We start from the raw sequence: 16,955 nt of genomic DNA on the forward strand, positions 1-16,955 counted from the left end.
GCCTGTTGACTTCTGCCATTAATCTAAGTGATAATGGAAGTTTAAAAAAAATTAAAAAACACTAATTTCTTGGTTATTTGTTTTTTTTTTCATTATTTTACATCAAGGTGTATGCTGTCCGTGCCTCCAAACTTTTTTATTCGTTTTGCTAATAAACGTTCTTCGTTTCATAATTACTTGTTCCTCATTCTTTACTGATTTTCAGTTTTGTATACCTATTTAAACTTTGTGTAAGTTATTTGTTATTTTATATTAGGCATATAGGCTAGCATGGTGTATTTTTATTCGCTTTGTTAAAGTTCTATATTCTACGTTGTATTTTGTTGTTGCTTAAATTGAATTCAAGCAATTGATGCCAAATTGCCGCTAATTTAAAAGAGAAAGTAAAATGCGCACGGTGCTTTTATAAGCTATTTAAGCAAAGGAAAGTGTGGGAAAACTCAAACGAACTAAAAACAAACAACTGCTTGACGACAAATTGCCGCAAATTTAAAAATGAAAGTAAAATGGACACTGTGCTAAAAGTGAAGGAAAGTGAGGGAAAGACGGAAAATTCAAACGAACTAAAAGCAAACAGCTGTTCGAAGCAGAATTGCTGCTAATTTGAAAGTGAAAGTAAAACGCGCACGGCGCGTACAGGCTATTTAAAACCCAAGGAAAGCGAGGAAAAGAGGGAAAACTAAAATGCCCCCCCCACCATGGTGATACCGGTATTACCGGTGTTGTCACACGTCGATTAACCGGTGGGAAAATTTCCTCACCGTCACAACCCTAATATGAAAGATAAAAAAAAAAGTAAAGTAGAAAAGTAAGTAAAAAATATATATAATTCTCAAACAAATAAATATTACAATACTACAATATCACAAAAAATGTAAATTACAAAAATATTAAAATGATAAATGAAAATATTAAAATGATACATCAATAATTAAAATGATATTTAATTCTCAAATAACTTGTTAAAAAATGAGAACAAATTATTTGTTTGGGTGGAGTGGAAAATAAATCTGAAAAGTACATATTTACATATCTTCAGCACAACACTATTTTTATCAGTCATATTTTAGGGGAATCATGTCATCATGGCAAACCCTGACATGCTGACATTTTCAACAGAACATGTACAAATCTAGTTTTCTTTTGCTGTATTTACACACAGGACGTGAGACTGGGTCACAATGGCATTAGATGAGACTTTCCATAGTGAAGATGTCCTGACACACACACAGACACGCACGCACGCACGCACACACACACACACACACACACACACACACACACACACATGTTGGTTTTTGTGGTTTATGGGGACTCTCCATAGGCGTAATGGTTTTTATACTGAACAAACTGTGTGTGCTATTGCCCTACACCAACCCTACACCTAAACTTAGCCCTCACAGGAGACTTTGTGCATTTTTAGATTTTCAAAAAAACACCATTTAGTATGTTTTTTAAGCCTTTTGAATTACGGGGACATAGGCAGTGTCCTCATAAACCACCTTCATATTATAATACCTCTCTCATACCCATGTCATTATACAAATTTGTGTCCTCATAAACCACATAAACATGCACACACACACACACACACACACCCCCACACACCCCCACACACACACTTGTTTTGCTATCCTCGTGGGGACTTCCATAGGCATAATGATTTTTCTACTGTACAGACCGTATATTATATTGCCCTACACCTAAACTTAGCCCTCACAGGAGACTTTTTGCATTTTCAGATTTTCAAAAGACTTCATTCTGTGTGATTTATAAGCTTGTTTACCCATGGGGACCTCAATTTAGGTCACCACCGTGACACAAGTCCCCATGAGTCAGTGTGTATTCAGGTTTAAGTCCCCACCGGTATATAAAAACAAAAACAAAAACACACACACACACACACACACAAACACACACACACACACACACACACAGCTGTAAACTGATAGAGGCCTGCTTTCTGAACAGTTTGATAATGCTTTGACTGAACATCCGCTGATAAACCACTGGCACAGATTAGCCAACAGCTGTCTCGTGTCCAGCAGTCACAACACACACTGACTCACACACACACACACACACACACACACTATGCAAATGCTGTCGCTACAGTAAAACTCCAGCATCTAAAGTTGCAACATTACCACAGTCCACAGCTGATCAGAGTTCAGTAACTGTTCATCACAAATCACACGACACTCCCGTCTGCAAGTATACAGGCCAACAAATTCACACAAGATCCAATAAGACACTCATATATCAATGCTGAACGGCGTCTACACCCAGCCATCCATCATCTGTCTGGATTTATCTCGAGTAACAGAGAGAAATGGAGCGCTAGCCTACCGTGAGCGAGCTGGAGCGTCTATGCAGACACAGAAATCACACACACACACACACACACACACACACACACACACACACACACACACAAATGTCTTGGTTCTCCCACACGTTCCTCCATCTCACACGCCGCTCCTCCCTGCTTCTCTTCCCTGTCTGTTGATCATTAGATGATCGTCTGTTTGCTCAGTGTTTCTCACAGCTGGTCAGTCAGTGAACTGGACACACACACACACACACACACACACACACACCTTTACCTTGCTATCTTAAATAAGGACATACAACACTGCAAATCCAAAGCAAAATGCTGTAACTTAACATTTAATATAAAGTTATGAGTGAAATCGGGTCTAAACTGTAGGTCTAAACTGTTCAGATTCAGAGAAAACAGTGTGAAAAAATGATATTAAATCAATGTAAAAACTGTTTTATCATTGAGGACATATTGACTATAGAGTAAGCAAGCAATTCACAATTTTCTATTTTTTTTCTCTTTTTGTCAGCCTCTTTGACATGAAGTATTTACTCAAAGAGATAATTTAATATTAATATTAATATATTAATATTTCCTAACAACACATTCACGTCAGTTAATGGTTACATGGCATGCAAGTAAAAAATTAAATATATAAATATTTAATAAATTCCATAAATATTTAATAAAAGACATAAATAATAGTGTTTTATTTTGATTGTTTTATTTAATTTTATTTGAATGCAACATTATGAAATTTAATTATTAGTTATTATATTTAATTATTAGAACTAATTTAATTATTATACTTTATTTTTTCATCTTAAAATATATAAACTATATTTTAATATTATAAATTAATATTTAATTATTAGATTTTCATCTCAAAATGTTCAAATCTAGGCTATCTGCAGTATGTTGCAAAAATGATCAATTAATTAAACTGATCCAAAGTGACAGTAAAGACATTCATAATGTTACACATCATTAAATAAATGCTTTTGAACTTTCTATTTATCAAAGACTCATGAAGAATAAAATTGATCACTGTTTTGTCTGTCTTCAACACTGATAATAATCAGAAATGTTTCTTGAGCAGTAACTCGTTAGACATATGTGATATTGAAGACTGGCGTAATGATGCTGAAAATTCAGCTGTGCATGACAGGAATAAATTACACTTCACAATATAATCACATATAAAACTATTTTAAATTGTAATAATATTTCACAATTTTACTGTTTTACTGGATTTTTAAAAATAAAATAAATAACTTTTGAACCGATGCTTATGAATGGTTCATTTATGACATTTCTGTGTACTTTTAAAACAAAATATGTTCTTGACCACATTTATTTAGACTGCATTTAAACTTTCATAAAATGCTTCTTTATTAATAAAATGCTTCCATATTTATGAACCACCCTGAGTTGACATCTGGATAATTACACCAACTCATCATGACTCATTTCCAGTTTCCATCATCTGTGTATTAATAATTCATCATTCATCCATTCGAAAACAAACTATTTGCTATAAACCACTTCATGAGGCCATTACAGAAAATAGAGAGCATAAATAACTGTGCATTAAGAAAACATATACGATCTGAAATTCATACTGTGGCTTCACTTTATATCAGCACTCATTAGTGAAACAATATGGAGATACTAACAGACTATAAATAGCGGAAGTGCATCGATGGTGGTCTCTAAAGACCCTAAACTTCAGTAGCTGTAATTACACACAACGTGCTAATAATGGAAATACAAATTAATTCCCATAAATGTGAGACTTTTAGAAGAGCGTTTGCAGCAAGTCCCGATGAGTGAACGTCTTAGTGTCTCTGCTGTTTTTCTAACTCAAACTCGCATTTCCACTGGTGTTTGAGCGTCTGTATTTAGTCGAAACATCCTGTTCATGGCTGACATCTGCTGTCAGATACAAGCCGCTCTGGGTTTGTGTCTATCCGCCTCCAAAGACAGGAAACGAGTGGCAGAGGCTTCCTGTCAACTAGTGAGTCGTAGTCTTTCTCCATCTGATGTGAAGTTATGCTGCGCTTCCTTATCGCTGCACATATATAACACATCAGTGGTCACAGGGTCAGTTTGATGAAAGTGAAGACAAGTGTAATGTAGCGCTGTCAAAATGGCTGAAAAACTAAATTCAAATTTTGTACTTAAATATCATCAATAATCAAATTATTTTCGAATTTAAAAGGCATAATTTCAGCTTTTGGCTTCGCTCCTGAAGCCACAAAAGGGTGCATCGAGCTAAATATTACTAATGCATGTTTATTCAAAGCAATAAAATAACTTTTTTTTTTTAAAAGTGCACTGTTTAATTTTTTTTTTTATAAACCATATCCTGCTTAAGCAATTAGGAACAAAACAGCATCATATAGTTTAATACAAAGGACCGAAAACCAATCACAAAGAGTACTTTTTTTATTTAAAAGTTTAAAAATTCATTGTGCAACTAAAGGGAATGTTTAAGTGAAGTGACTGAAGTGACATTCAGCCAAGTATGGTGACCCATACTCGGAATTCGTGCTCTGCATTTAACCCATCCAACGTGCACACACACAGCAGTGAACACATACACACACACCGTGAACATACACCCGGAGCAGTGGGCAGCCATTTATGCTGCAGCGCCCGGGGAGCAGTTGGGGGTTCGGTCGTGGTATTGAGGGTGGAGAGAGCGCTGGACATTCACTCCCCCCACCTACAATCCCTGCCGGCCGGAGACTCGAACCTGCAACCTTCGGATTACAAGTCCGACTCTCTAACCATTAGGCCACGACTTCCCCACACATTCAACTTGTTTACACATTCAATGAAGCGTTTGGCTCAGAATGAAAGTATGAGAAACGATCCTGTATAATGCAGGTCTGGCTCACAGGTCAAGGGTTACTGATTTATCCAGCAGACGTCATAAACTTGCAGTATTTTTATATCAGCTCATCCCGTCTCTCTGCTCAGATGATTCACACAGGAAGGGTGTGAGCTTTATAACTCAGAGCAGTGGAGTAATAGTGCCAGTCGATACTTATTTTCAAACCAATTTAGGAGTCATGGCTGATCAATTACTGTTTCACTGTGTGCCCATTAACAGTGAAGAACAGCAGACTGAAGAGAATCGAGGACATGGAACGACAAAACAAGCGAAAAGTTTTAAAGCACTGTTAAAAAAAAAAATTACATTCACTTCTCAGAAATAAAATTAAAAACTGGTTATTTTTTACCCCAAAAATATAAAATGAAGAAAATGAGAAATGAATGATTTTAGAATATAAAAATATATAAACATAAAATTTAAATATGAAAACAATCTCATTATCATTATTGGAATATTATATAATTTTTATATATTATATTCTATTAGATAAATAAATTATATGTTAAAATCTAAACAAAATAAAGATATTTCTAGGATCATTACTGTTTTTGACATTATTTATGGCAATTAATCAAATTTTCTCTCTAGATTTATATAACCATAATGTGAAAAAATCTCATTATTATTACTGCAATATATTATATTATACTAATATAATGAATTAATAATATAATATTAATAAATAGTATATTAATCATTATTATTATTATTATTATTATTATATTAAAACATTTTATTTTAAAATATAAAAAATGAAGCCTATTACTACGATCCTTACCATTTCTGTGACATTATTTATGACAGTTAAGCACATTTTCTCCCAAAATTCAAGAAACTAGAATATATTATTATATTACATCACATTATATTATGTATAAAGGCACAACTGAACATTTGTATAATGGTAGTTTATGTGGTAAAAATTTAAATAAATGCTAAAGAAATTATTTTAATAAAAACACATCAGTGTATCTGGACAGAAAAGTGATGAAATTCATTTTATTCTTTTTCTTTGTGCAAAACAGTGATTACTAATAATATTATTATTAATAATGAATATTAATTATGACAGGCGCATTTCTTTGTAAACCAAACGCACAGTGTATTCTTAGTACAGATGTAGGAGGATCCACTGAAACACTTATTAAGAAGTGATCACTTAATTAGACGCTATAATTAGCTAATGACCCGATGCAGATGCTTCTATGAATGAATGGTGTGCAGTTGAATGGTACAGTTACAACCCACTTACAGAGAACCTAAAGCAAATCTGTCTGGCACAGTGACATCCTTCAGCTCTGATCTCAGCGTGGTCATTAAAGCTTTCATATAGCGCATACATGAATACATGATGTTTTCTGACACGTCTGACGCATTTGGCGCCAGAGGAATATGATCCAGATTTTACTGAAATAAACAGAGCAGTAAACACAAACGCACCCCTCACAGCTCTCGTTCTTGCAAATGGCTTCAACGACTCGTGAATAAAGCAAATACTTGTCAACACCTACACAACTCCTGCTCAACAGACAGTTAGGTTAATGAAAGAGAGAGAGAGCGCGGCTCACAGGTGCATGCTGGGTAACACCTGAGGCTTGTGTGTGAAATAATTCACATAACCAGAAATGCAATACAAACACAAGTGTTCAATAGTCAACATTTAATGTGCTTCTATTTCTGCACTGGTGTTATTGTGTTATTGAGATACTTTTTTTTTTTTTTGGCATTGTGACATTATTTTCTTAACAATTAAACTTATTTTACCCCCAAAGTCTGATTACTGTAACGGCAAATATTATGTTTCATAAACAGTTTTATAAACAAAAAATCATAAACTATTTTCCCCCCTTTAATATTAGTGTTATATTATTACATTCTTATAATAGTATTTTTTGTTTTTAAAATACTCGTTTTTTTTATTTTTTATTATTAATTTGCATATATTAAAGGCAGTGCCACCAATTGTACCACAATTTCCTAATTTAAATTATATTAAATATCAATTATATTATTTAAATAAATATATTTATTACATATATATATATATTTTATTTATTTATTAATATTTAAATTAATACACTTATATAATCTTAAATCCATTAATATTTCATTAATTATTATTTATAATTATAACAATATTTTTTCCCAATAATTATTCGTTTTTACGTAATAAGTTTTTAACAGTAATAAGCAATAGGGACTTATTAATAAGAAAAGGTCTTAAACATCAATAAAACTGCCTTCACAATGACAAGAACAAAGCTATTGCTGCTGACACCAAACACACTTTAAAATCACCTCACTCACACACTTTCTGTCCCCATTAGCAACTACAAAAGACAGAAACACGCCTCAGCTGTCAGAGCCTGTGAATAATGAACAGTACAAAGCACTAATGCATGCTGGGATACTTCTCATTGTCACAAAATAATATTATTAATAAAATTAAAGGAGATTAAGCCTGTTTTTTGCATTGTGAAGGCAGTTTTATTGATGTTTAAGACCTTGTGGATATAATAGCTCAATATATCCACATGAATGTGTGTGTGTGTGTGTGTGTGTGTGTGAGAGAGATCGCTCACCTGAGCTCTCTCAGGATCTCCCTGAGACTCGGCACAAGGCTCCATGTTTGTCCAGACGCCGCCGGTCAACACTGTTCACAGCTCTGCATGTCTGCGGAGACACAAACAGATTTACTTCAAACAACTGAGTCACGCTGCATGCACTAGGATTTATGTTTTTGAATTACATGTAAACTTTAATTCCATTTGGATTACACAGTTTTAACAAACTAATAAACTTAATGTGATGCATTTTTGGCAGTCATACATAGCAGAAACAGGTAAGAGAAATATTACCTGTTCATTTATGTGTGACTGGTAAATATGGATTATATTAGTTTATTCATTTAGTATTTTAAAACTAATCACTTTGTTAAAACTGTATGATCCATATGGCTAAAACATTTATATGAAATAAAAATATATAAATATTAAATTTAGGACTAAATATTTTTATGATTTAAGCTTATCCAAACATCTTAATCATAATTAAAGGAATAACACAATGACCAGCCATCATTTTTCCAGCAAATATCTTGACAATATATGACACAAACGGCTCTTATTTGAAGTGCAAACATCGATGGCACTCTTCACACAGGTGCTTCAGATAATTCGCTCTTCTCGGTTAAAATGGTCTTTATCCGACCATGACGCCATCAATCAAGCTGCCCACACACACACACACACACACACACACTGCATGATCGTCCTCAGGTGCCACACAGACCCTGATTCAACGCATGGCCTGTCAACTGTTCAGACCAAATTTTCATTGGCGGAAACTTCTGATCTATAATTAGCAAAGTAGGTCATTGAGGGGGAAAAAACGAAGGAGAGAAAGTAGAAATGGTCCAGGAGGCCTTATTGGCTGTGAAACTGTAACAGTGTAGGCTTGATTTACACCCTTTAACTGACCTGAGCTCTTCTTGCCTTTTTATTTTATTATTATATATACAGACACACACACACACACACACACACGCGTGTGTGTATATACACATACTTTATTGCATAGCAGTGTTATGGAGGACCAAACCTGCAAAAAAAATAAATAAATAAATAAATACGCAAATAAATAAATAAATACATAAATAAATCCACAAAATAATACACAAATAGATAAATAAATAAATAAATGTGCAAATAAATACATAAATAAATATATAAATCCACATATTCCTGTATAAATAAATATATAAATAATTAAATGTGCGAGAAAATAAATAATTAAATAAATTAAACGAATGTTGGGGGAAATAAGTTTTTTTTTTTTTCCCCATCAAATGTTTATTCATTTTTGAATGTAGTTCCGTATTTATTTTTCCTCAGCTCAACATGCTAATGAGAGGGTGTCTATCAAGCATCAGAGAAGGCGGTCTTTATGCCACCATTGGTTGATTTTTATAAAAGTTCTGCGTTCGATTGTTTGCCTGCGCAATGCCCGTTAACGTAAAGGCAACTGACAAGCATCGATTCAGCATTGTGTTTTAGAGAGATGGTTGAAGTCATCATGCTAACAGTTGCCAGAGACTTGCGAAGGCTAGCTGACACTGTTCAAATTAGTAGTACGCTATCTGCTGATTATATTCTCTTCAGAGTAGATTCCTCTATACACTCTTTAGGTCAGTTAGCAGCTACATTTGATGTGGCTGTATATCCTTTTGTCCTCGAAAAGCTGGAACAGAAAAAAAAAATTACAATGAAAAATATTAATAAATAAAATAAAATAAATAAAAACTAAAACAATAAAAAATAAATAAAATAAAAATTGAAGTAAAACAAATTCCAGTAAATAAATTCCTAAAAACGACTACAAATTTAACAAAAATTTCAAAAGTATTTAAAAATGTATAAAAAATAAAAGCCATTTCAAAATATTACTAAAACTAAATAAATAATAAATAAAATAAAACAATAAATAAAATAAAAACTAAAACTAAAATAAAAATATATTATTAAAAATGTAACAAATTGAAATTAACAGTATTAAAGGGTAAAAATAAAAGCCATTAAAAAAAACATATCCAAAAATGCATAAATAAATTAAATTAATAATAAGTAAAATAAAACTGAAAATAACCTAAACTAAAATTAACTACTAAGCTAAAAAATGAAATAAAATGCAAAGTATTAAATAAATATATAAAAATAGAAACCAATTTAAAATATGAATGTTAACTATAACAGCATATGAACACTAAAATAACACTGTTCTATCGGCCATTTCCCATCTCAGACCATGTGAAACTGTTTGAGACTCACAGCTTACTGACTAGTCAACACACCCTGTGTGTGACTTCTAGAGTGACCTTGTCACATTAACACACCAGCGGGACGCAAACGACAACCAGAAAGTGGCACACAACTGTGCGCCGACATGCTTCTTAAACTACATTCATACCTGTTGAATCTGAATGACACACAACTGCAGGCTCAGGGATACCACACAAATATCACATCCACCAGAGATAATGGTCCGCAAACACACAAAAACACACACACTGCAGACCAAAGGGAATGGAAAGAGTTGCAGGCGCGACATCAAAGGACACTTCAATGCGTTCAGTGAAACACAAAGCCGGTGCAGGTGAAAGGCTGTAGAGGGTTGTGCTGGTCTGGGAACAGCGATTGAAGCTCCAGACAACAGGAGCGGAGAGGAATATTTAGCTCTCTAAACGCCCCTCTGTTTATTTAACACCTATTCTGCTCATTTAACATGCTAATTTACCACTTTTCAGTCGCAGAAAGCCTTCAGTAGACTTCAGATTTTCTTATGCATGGGGCAGGTAGCTAAAAATAATCATGGCATTTTATAAAACTATTTATATATTAAATTATACATATATAATGTTATATATAATAACCATAAAGAAATGGTTATTTTGCCATGCCCTTTTTTAATGTAAAAATATAAATATATATAATTAAAAGCAACCAGTTAAAAATACTCAAGGCATTTTATAAAAATATTTATATATATATATATATATATATATATATATATCCTAAAGAAATAATTATAATAATAAATAAATAAATCATATAATGCCCTTTTTTAATGTAAAATATATATAATTGAAAGCAACCGCCACTTATAAATCAGCCACTGAAATGTTAAATACAGTAAAATATAGTTAAAAATAATCAAGGCATGTTTCCACTCCAGTTTTCATAAAACAAATTGAAGGAAGACTTTTGAATTATTTTATTTAAATGTATCAATATAATAGTGTATGGTAATAAACAATAAAATGTACTTCTATACATTTTTACTAAAACATGTAAAAATCATATATAACTGTAAAGTGCCACAGACATTTATGAATTTTTTTTTTGATAACGCAAAAAAAATAAATCACAATGAATATTTAGAACAGATAAACTGAAACAGATCAAAATAAACTGATTCAAGAAAATGAATTAAACTTCCCAAATCATATTAGAGTAATAGAGAAACTCTTAAAATAACAATGCTCTCAAGTCACACTGCATTATAATGTTGTGCTCTTTTTTAACTATAAAAAGCTATTTGAAGCATCTTGTAGACAAAGAAAACATCACAGGAGTCTGCTTCTTCCTACTGATACATCAAAGCAATTTTTCAAGGACATTTAGTCTTGATTTGAGGTATTGACACCCTGTCAGTGTGTAGAAATAACATCATTACACATGAAGGATTAGCTGCTTTAGGTCAGCGCTTCTAGATCACCTCTATCTCTGCACATTTTGTATGTTTCCCTTATTAAACGCACCTGATTCGATTCGTTAGTGGAAACCAAGGTTGGTGAACAAGGCTTTAAAAACACAATAAATTCAATTCAGGCTTTAAGATCAAACCACAAAAGAGGAAGAAAGGGAATCAAGATACTAAAACTGGAAAAGGAAAATCTGTTTGTAGAAGTAAAACCACAATGGGCCAAATAAACCAGAAGAGCAGCATCGAACCAATTCCTAGATTATCTTTGTGATTTCACAGTGAATAATAAAGCAAAAAGCCAAAAGCCTTCTGTAAATTTCCCACGAGCGGCTGTAGTGCAAATCTCGGCATCAGCCTGTGACCGTCAACACTGCCACCTACACGCTAACATTCAATCTGTGAGAACATACGTGACAAACTCATGAGAGACGTCAAATCTGTGAGAGAAACTGTCCAACCCTCTGCCACGGCGGAGAATGAAAAGTCGTGACGAAATTGGTACTCTGCGTTTAACCCATCCAAGTGCACACACACAGCAGTGAGTAGTGAACAAATGCACACACACACACACACACCGTGAACACACACCCGGAGCAGTGGGCAGCCATGCTGCGGCGCCCGGGGAGCAGTTGGGGGTTCGGTGCCTTGCTCAAGGGCACCTCAGTCGTGGTATTGAGGGTGGAGAGAGCGCTGTACATTCACTCCCCCCACCTACAATCCCTGCCGGCCGGGGACTCAAACCCGCAACCTTGCGATTACGAGTCCGACTCTCTAACCATTAGGCCACGACTTCCCCCACATTCAGGTAGCCAGTCTAATTTGATTCAATCTGCATGACCCAGTTTCACTGCAGCTTTCGTCTCTAACAGGACGGTTATGCTTTAGTTTCAGAGATAGAGTTCGGTTTGCACTATATACTTCAGCGCATTCATGTTTATCATGATCTTCAAAACCCTAAATGCTTCAAATTGGATTTTCAGACGTATAGGGTATGAAAAAAAACATATAATTATATTCATATTCTACAGCATTTACTGGATAAAAATAGGCATACGCCCTGAAGCGCAAGATGATATGAAATATGAATGTTAACTATAACAGTATATGAACACTAAAATAACACTGTTCTATCGGCCATTTCCCATCTCAGACCATGTGAAACTGTTTGAGACTCACAGCTTACTGACTAGTCAACACACCCTGTGTGTGACTTCTAGAGTGACCTTGTCACATTAACACACCAGCGGGACGCAAACGACAACCAGAAAGTGGCGCACAACTGTGCGCCGACATGCTTCATACCTGTTGAATCTGAATGACACACAACTGCAGGCAATAATTGCAATATTAATTTAGGCATGAAGCCCTATATTACAGAATTTAAAAATTCTAAATAAAATTTTTTTAAATATATAAATATACATTTTGTTTACTTGCATGTTATGTGACCAACTTAAAATTTTCATTGGGTACTTCAAGAATATATTTTTCGTCTAAAGAGCTCAGTTGACAAAACATCCCTCTAAATAAGCCCCTATACAAAGAAGCTGTGATTCATTTGAGCGCTTGATAATTTCAATGACAGACATTTTAGTCTCTCAACTCTACAATCCACTGTTGTGCTGTTCCTCTCAGAACAAGTGTGTGTCTGTTCCAGGTGGCAGCAGTAGATAAATGGTGTGTTTTTCAGTAAAAATATCCTCTTTTCTCTACACAGACTGCCTGTGTGAGCTCGAGCGACTCATCTACCCCACTGAGACACTGAACAAACCGGCTCGTATCACACATACAGATTCACACAAGCACAGCGGCTCACACTCATTCAGATCACAGTCTGACAATATGCTTCATGAGTCACTTCTGCAGCATCGCTCCCCTGAAGACCACTTCAACTGTCTAATAAAACTTTTTCATCTCTTTAATGTTTACAATTAATCAGGCTGTTTCTGGGACTTTAAGATTTATGTAAATGACGTTGGCTAACCTGTTTGAAAAAATGAGTAACAACATTCTCGCTATAAGTCTCTAAATTTGGAATAGGTATTGATATGTAAATACAATCAGTCATATGTTAATGAGCTCATGACTATGACCTCATAACCATAAGTGTGTGTTTTATGTATTTATTTTGTTCCTTTTTATATGATTAAATAGTATATATTTTATATACACATGCTTGTTTTTATAATTAAGTCATATATAGAAGTATACATGTATATTGTATTTTCTTTGTTTTATAACATTACACACCATTTTTACTCAAATCAATATATATATATATATATATATATATATATATATATATATACCCTAAAAATATTATTAACTGAATTTACTACATTCTTTTTAAGGTAAGTGATTGCAATCAATTCATTTTAGCTACATTTAAATAAACAAATATAGTTGACTAAATTTGTTTATTTAAATGTAGCTAAAATAAATAGTTTGCAATCACTTACCTTAAAAATTTTTGTAGCATTTTTTTCAGTGTATATAATTATTTAATTCTAAAATAAATAAAATAAAACTTTTTAATCCAATTTATTATATAATAATTATTATGTATAAAGTTTTATTTAATTTATCTTAGCATTAATATAAATGCATAAGTTTATTTCTTTTATTTTATATCCTCAAATATTATATATACATATAAGTGTATTCTTTTTTCTATTATACATAAAATTATATGTATACTTTTTAATTAAAATCTATAAATATCATTTTATATTAAATATTAAATGTAAATCTGTTACATAGAATTAATTGTATAAAATGTATTTTATTTCACACACACACACACACACACACTAAACTATTAAATAAATAATTTTCTTTAAAATATAGAATTATATATGTATCATGTTTATTTAAATATAAAAATATCATTCATTACAAAAATGTACACATTTTTTTTTACAAAAATACAACATGATACAATTACAAAATACATTTATTTCTTTATTTTATTTTTTGTTTCAGTTTTATCTATAGTGATCTACAGCAACATCACATCTTTCTCAAGCACCCAGTGCTGATGGTCCATGCATAAACCCTTGAACCTAAAACCGCTCAGTGTGAGCCGCCGCTCGCTCCACAGAGCAAGGCAAGGCAAGGCAAGGCAAGGTTATTTATATGGCACATTTCATACACAGTGGTAATTCAAAGTGCTTTACATAAAAGAAAGTGAAAATGGAAATAAAAATAATAAAAACAAGGAATTTTAAAATGATATAGAAATTGATTTTAAATAAATTTAAAGAAAATTATTATACAAAATTCATTGCAGTCAGTTCGGACATATAGCACAGTGCTCATTCAACAAATGCACAGTTAAACAGATGAGTTTTGAGTCTTGATTTAAATGTGGCTAATGTTTTAGCACATCTGATCTCTTCTGGAAGCTGGTTCCAACTGCGGGCCGCATAATAGCTAAAAGCAGACTCCCCTTGTTTTGTGTGAACCCTTGGTATTTCTAACTGATTCGATCCTAATGATCTGAGTGGTCTGTTCGGTTTATATTCAGTGAGCATATCAGCAATATATTTAGGTCCTGGGCCATTGAGTGACTTATAAACAAGTAAAAGTACTTTAAAATCAATCCTAAATGTAACTGGAAGCCAGTGTAAGGACCTGAGGACTGGTGTGATATGCTCAGATTTTCTGGTTCTAGTCAGAATCCTGGCAGCAGCGTTCTGGATGAGCTGCAGCTGTCTAATGGTCTTCTTGGGAAGGCCGGTGAGGAGACCATTACAGTAATCCACCCTGCTGGTGATTAAGGCATGAACAAGTTTCTCCAAGTCTTGACTGGAAACAAAACATCTAATTCTTGCAATGTTTTTGAGATGATAGTATGCTGATTTAGTTACTGCTTTGACATGACTACTGAAACTAAGGTCTGTCTCCAGAATCACTCCAAGATTTCTGACTTGATTTTTAGTTGTTTGACCCCTAGAGTCAAGGTATGCATTCACCTTGAGAACTTCATCTTTGTTTCCAAATGCAATGACTTCAGTTTTCTCCTTGTTTAACTGAAGGAAGTTTTGGCACATCCAACTGTTAATTTCATCAATGCATTGGCAGAGGGAGTCAATGGGGCTGTAGTCATTTGGAGATAAGGCTAGGTAAATCTGGGTATCATCAGCATAGCTGTGATAGGCAATTTGGTTCTTCCTCATTATCTGACTTAGTGGGAGCATATACAGGCTAAACAAGAGCGGTGCAAGAATTGAGCCTTGTGGGACTCCACATGTCATGGCCGTCCACTTAGACTTACTGTGCGTTCACACCGCCGGTGGCGAGAGCGTCAAAGTGGCCGGAAGTCATTCATTTTCAATGTGAGCCGGCGGCGAGCTCCGGCGAGAGCGGCGCGGCGAGTCTTGGGTGGTGAGAGCGTCGAGGAGAGTTGAAATCAGGTCAACTTTATGGTAATGAGCTATGACGCGGTTGGGCGGCAACCAATCGGAATGTAGAAGTCCTCCGCTTGAGAGGGTTCCAGAGAACGTAGTCCTGTAAACTTTGGTTCCGACCACATTAGTTCCCAAGCAAAATGGAAGAGAGATTAATTATTGCTGTGGCGGGTTTCCCGATAATATTTGACGTGTCCTTGTTTGTGTACAGGGACATAAATAAATAAAAATTATAGAGGACATTTTCCCGCTACAACGTGTGTTTTTCAGCGGGAATGCAATTTATTTGCTCAAAACAACACCTTCAATCTGGACAGTTTGTAATGTAGGCTGCACACAAATTAATGTTAATGAAAGACCAAGGCTAGTAAATGTCTCCTATAATGTTGAAATTAGACTAGCACTTAACCATGAACACAAATCCACACCACACAAATGGCTTTTAATTGGTTTATTTGGTTAGCAAACATGTAACTACAATTAAGTTCTTTCCATCGATCAATTTCTCACTTTCACATTTCAAATATTAACTTATACTCTACTTGTGGTCAGTCTGCACAAGATCAACCTGCTTGTTTCCTTTGCGGCTCCTTTAAATACAAGACGAGCATACGATCTACGTCAGAGCGTCAGCGCGTCCACGAATCTTTTCTACAGCGTCGCAGTCAGGGCGGCCAGGGCGAATTTTGACGCTCTCGCCGCCGGCGGTGTGAACGCACAGTTATGCTCTCCTATACTCACATAATAACCTCTCCCTTCTAAGTATGATCTGAACCATTTGAGTGCCATCCCAGAAAGCCCGACCCAGTTTTCCAGTCTCTCTAGAAGTATGTTATGATCGACAGTGTCAAACGCAGCACTAAGATCTAGTAGTACCAGCACTGATATTATGCCAGAATCAGAAATGAGGCGAATATAATTTATTATCTTAATGAGTGCTGTCTCTGTGCTGTGATGTGCTCAGAAACCAGATTGAAAATTGTTCAGGTATCCATTTGAGTTTAAGTAGTTGTTCAGCTGATTAAAAACTACCTTTTCAATAATCTTACCTATGAAAGGA

General features: G+C 34.2%; 1 protein-coding gene across 6 annotated transcripts in view; it reads right to left on the reverse strand.

Annotated features, from left to right (window-relative positions):
• Positions 1-16,955, reverse strand: part of LOC306858802 (oxysterol-binding protein-related protein 8-like) — an 83,264-nt gene that overhangs the window by 56,067 nt on the left and 10,242 nt on the right. For all 6 annotated transcript variants that reach the window (XM_079399542.1, XM_079399539.1, XM_079399541.1 and 3 more), the window contains exon 2: positions 7,808-7,898. Coding sequence is in view for 2 of the 6 variants with exons in the window: in XM_079399538.1 (XP_079255664.1) it covers positions 7,808-7,852 (45 nt within the window). In the remaining 4 variants the exon portion in view is untranslated. The remainder of the gene's footprint in view (positions 1-7,807; positions 7,899-16,955) is intronic.

This window comes from Barbus barbus, assembly GCF_936440315.1.
Source record: "Barbus barbus genome assembly, chromosome: 39".
Classification (NCBI taxonomy): Eukaryota; Metazoa; Chordata; class Actinopteri; order Cypriniformes; family Cyprinidae; genus Barbus; species Barbus barbus.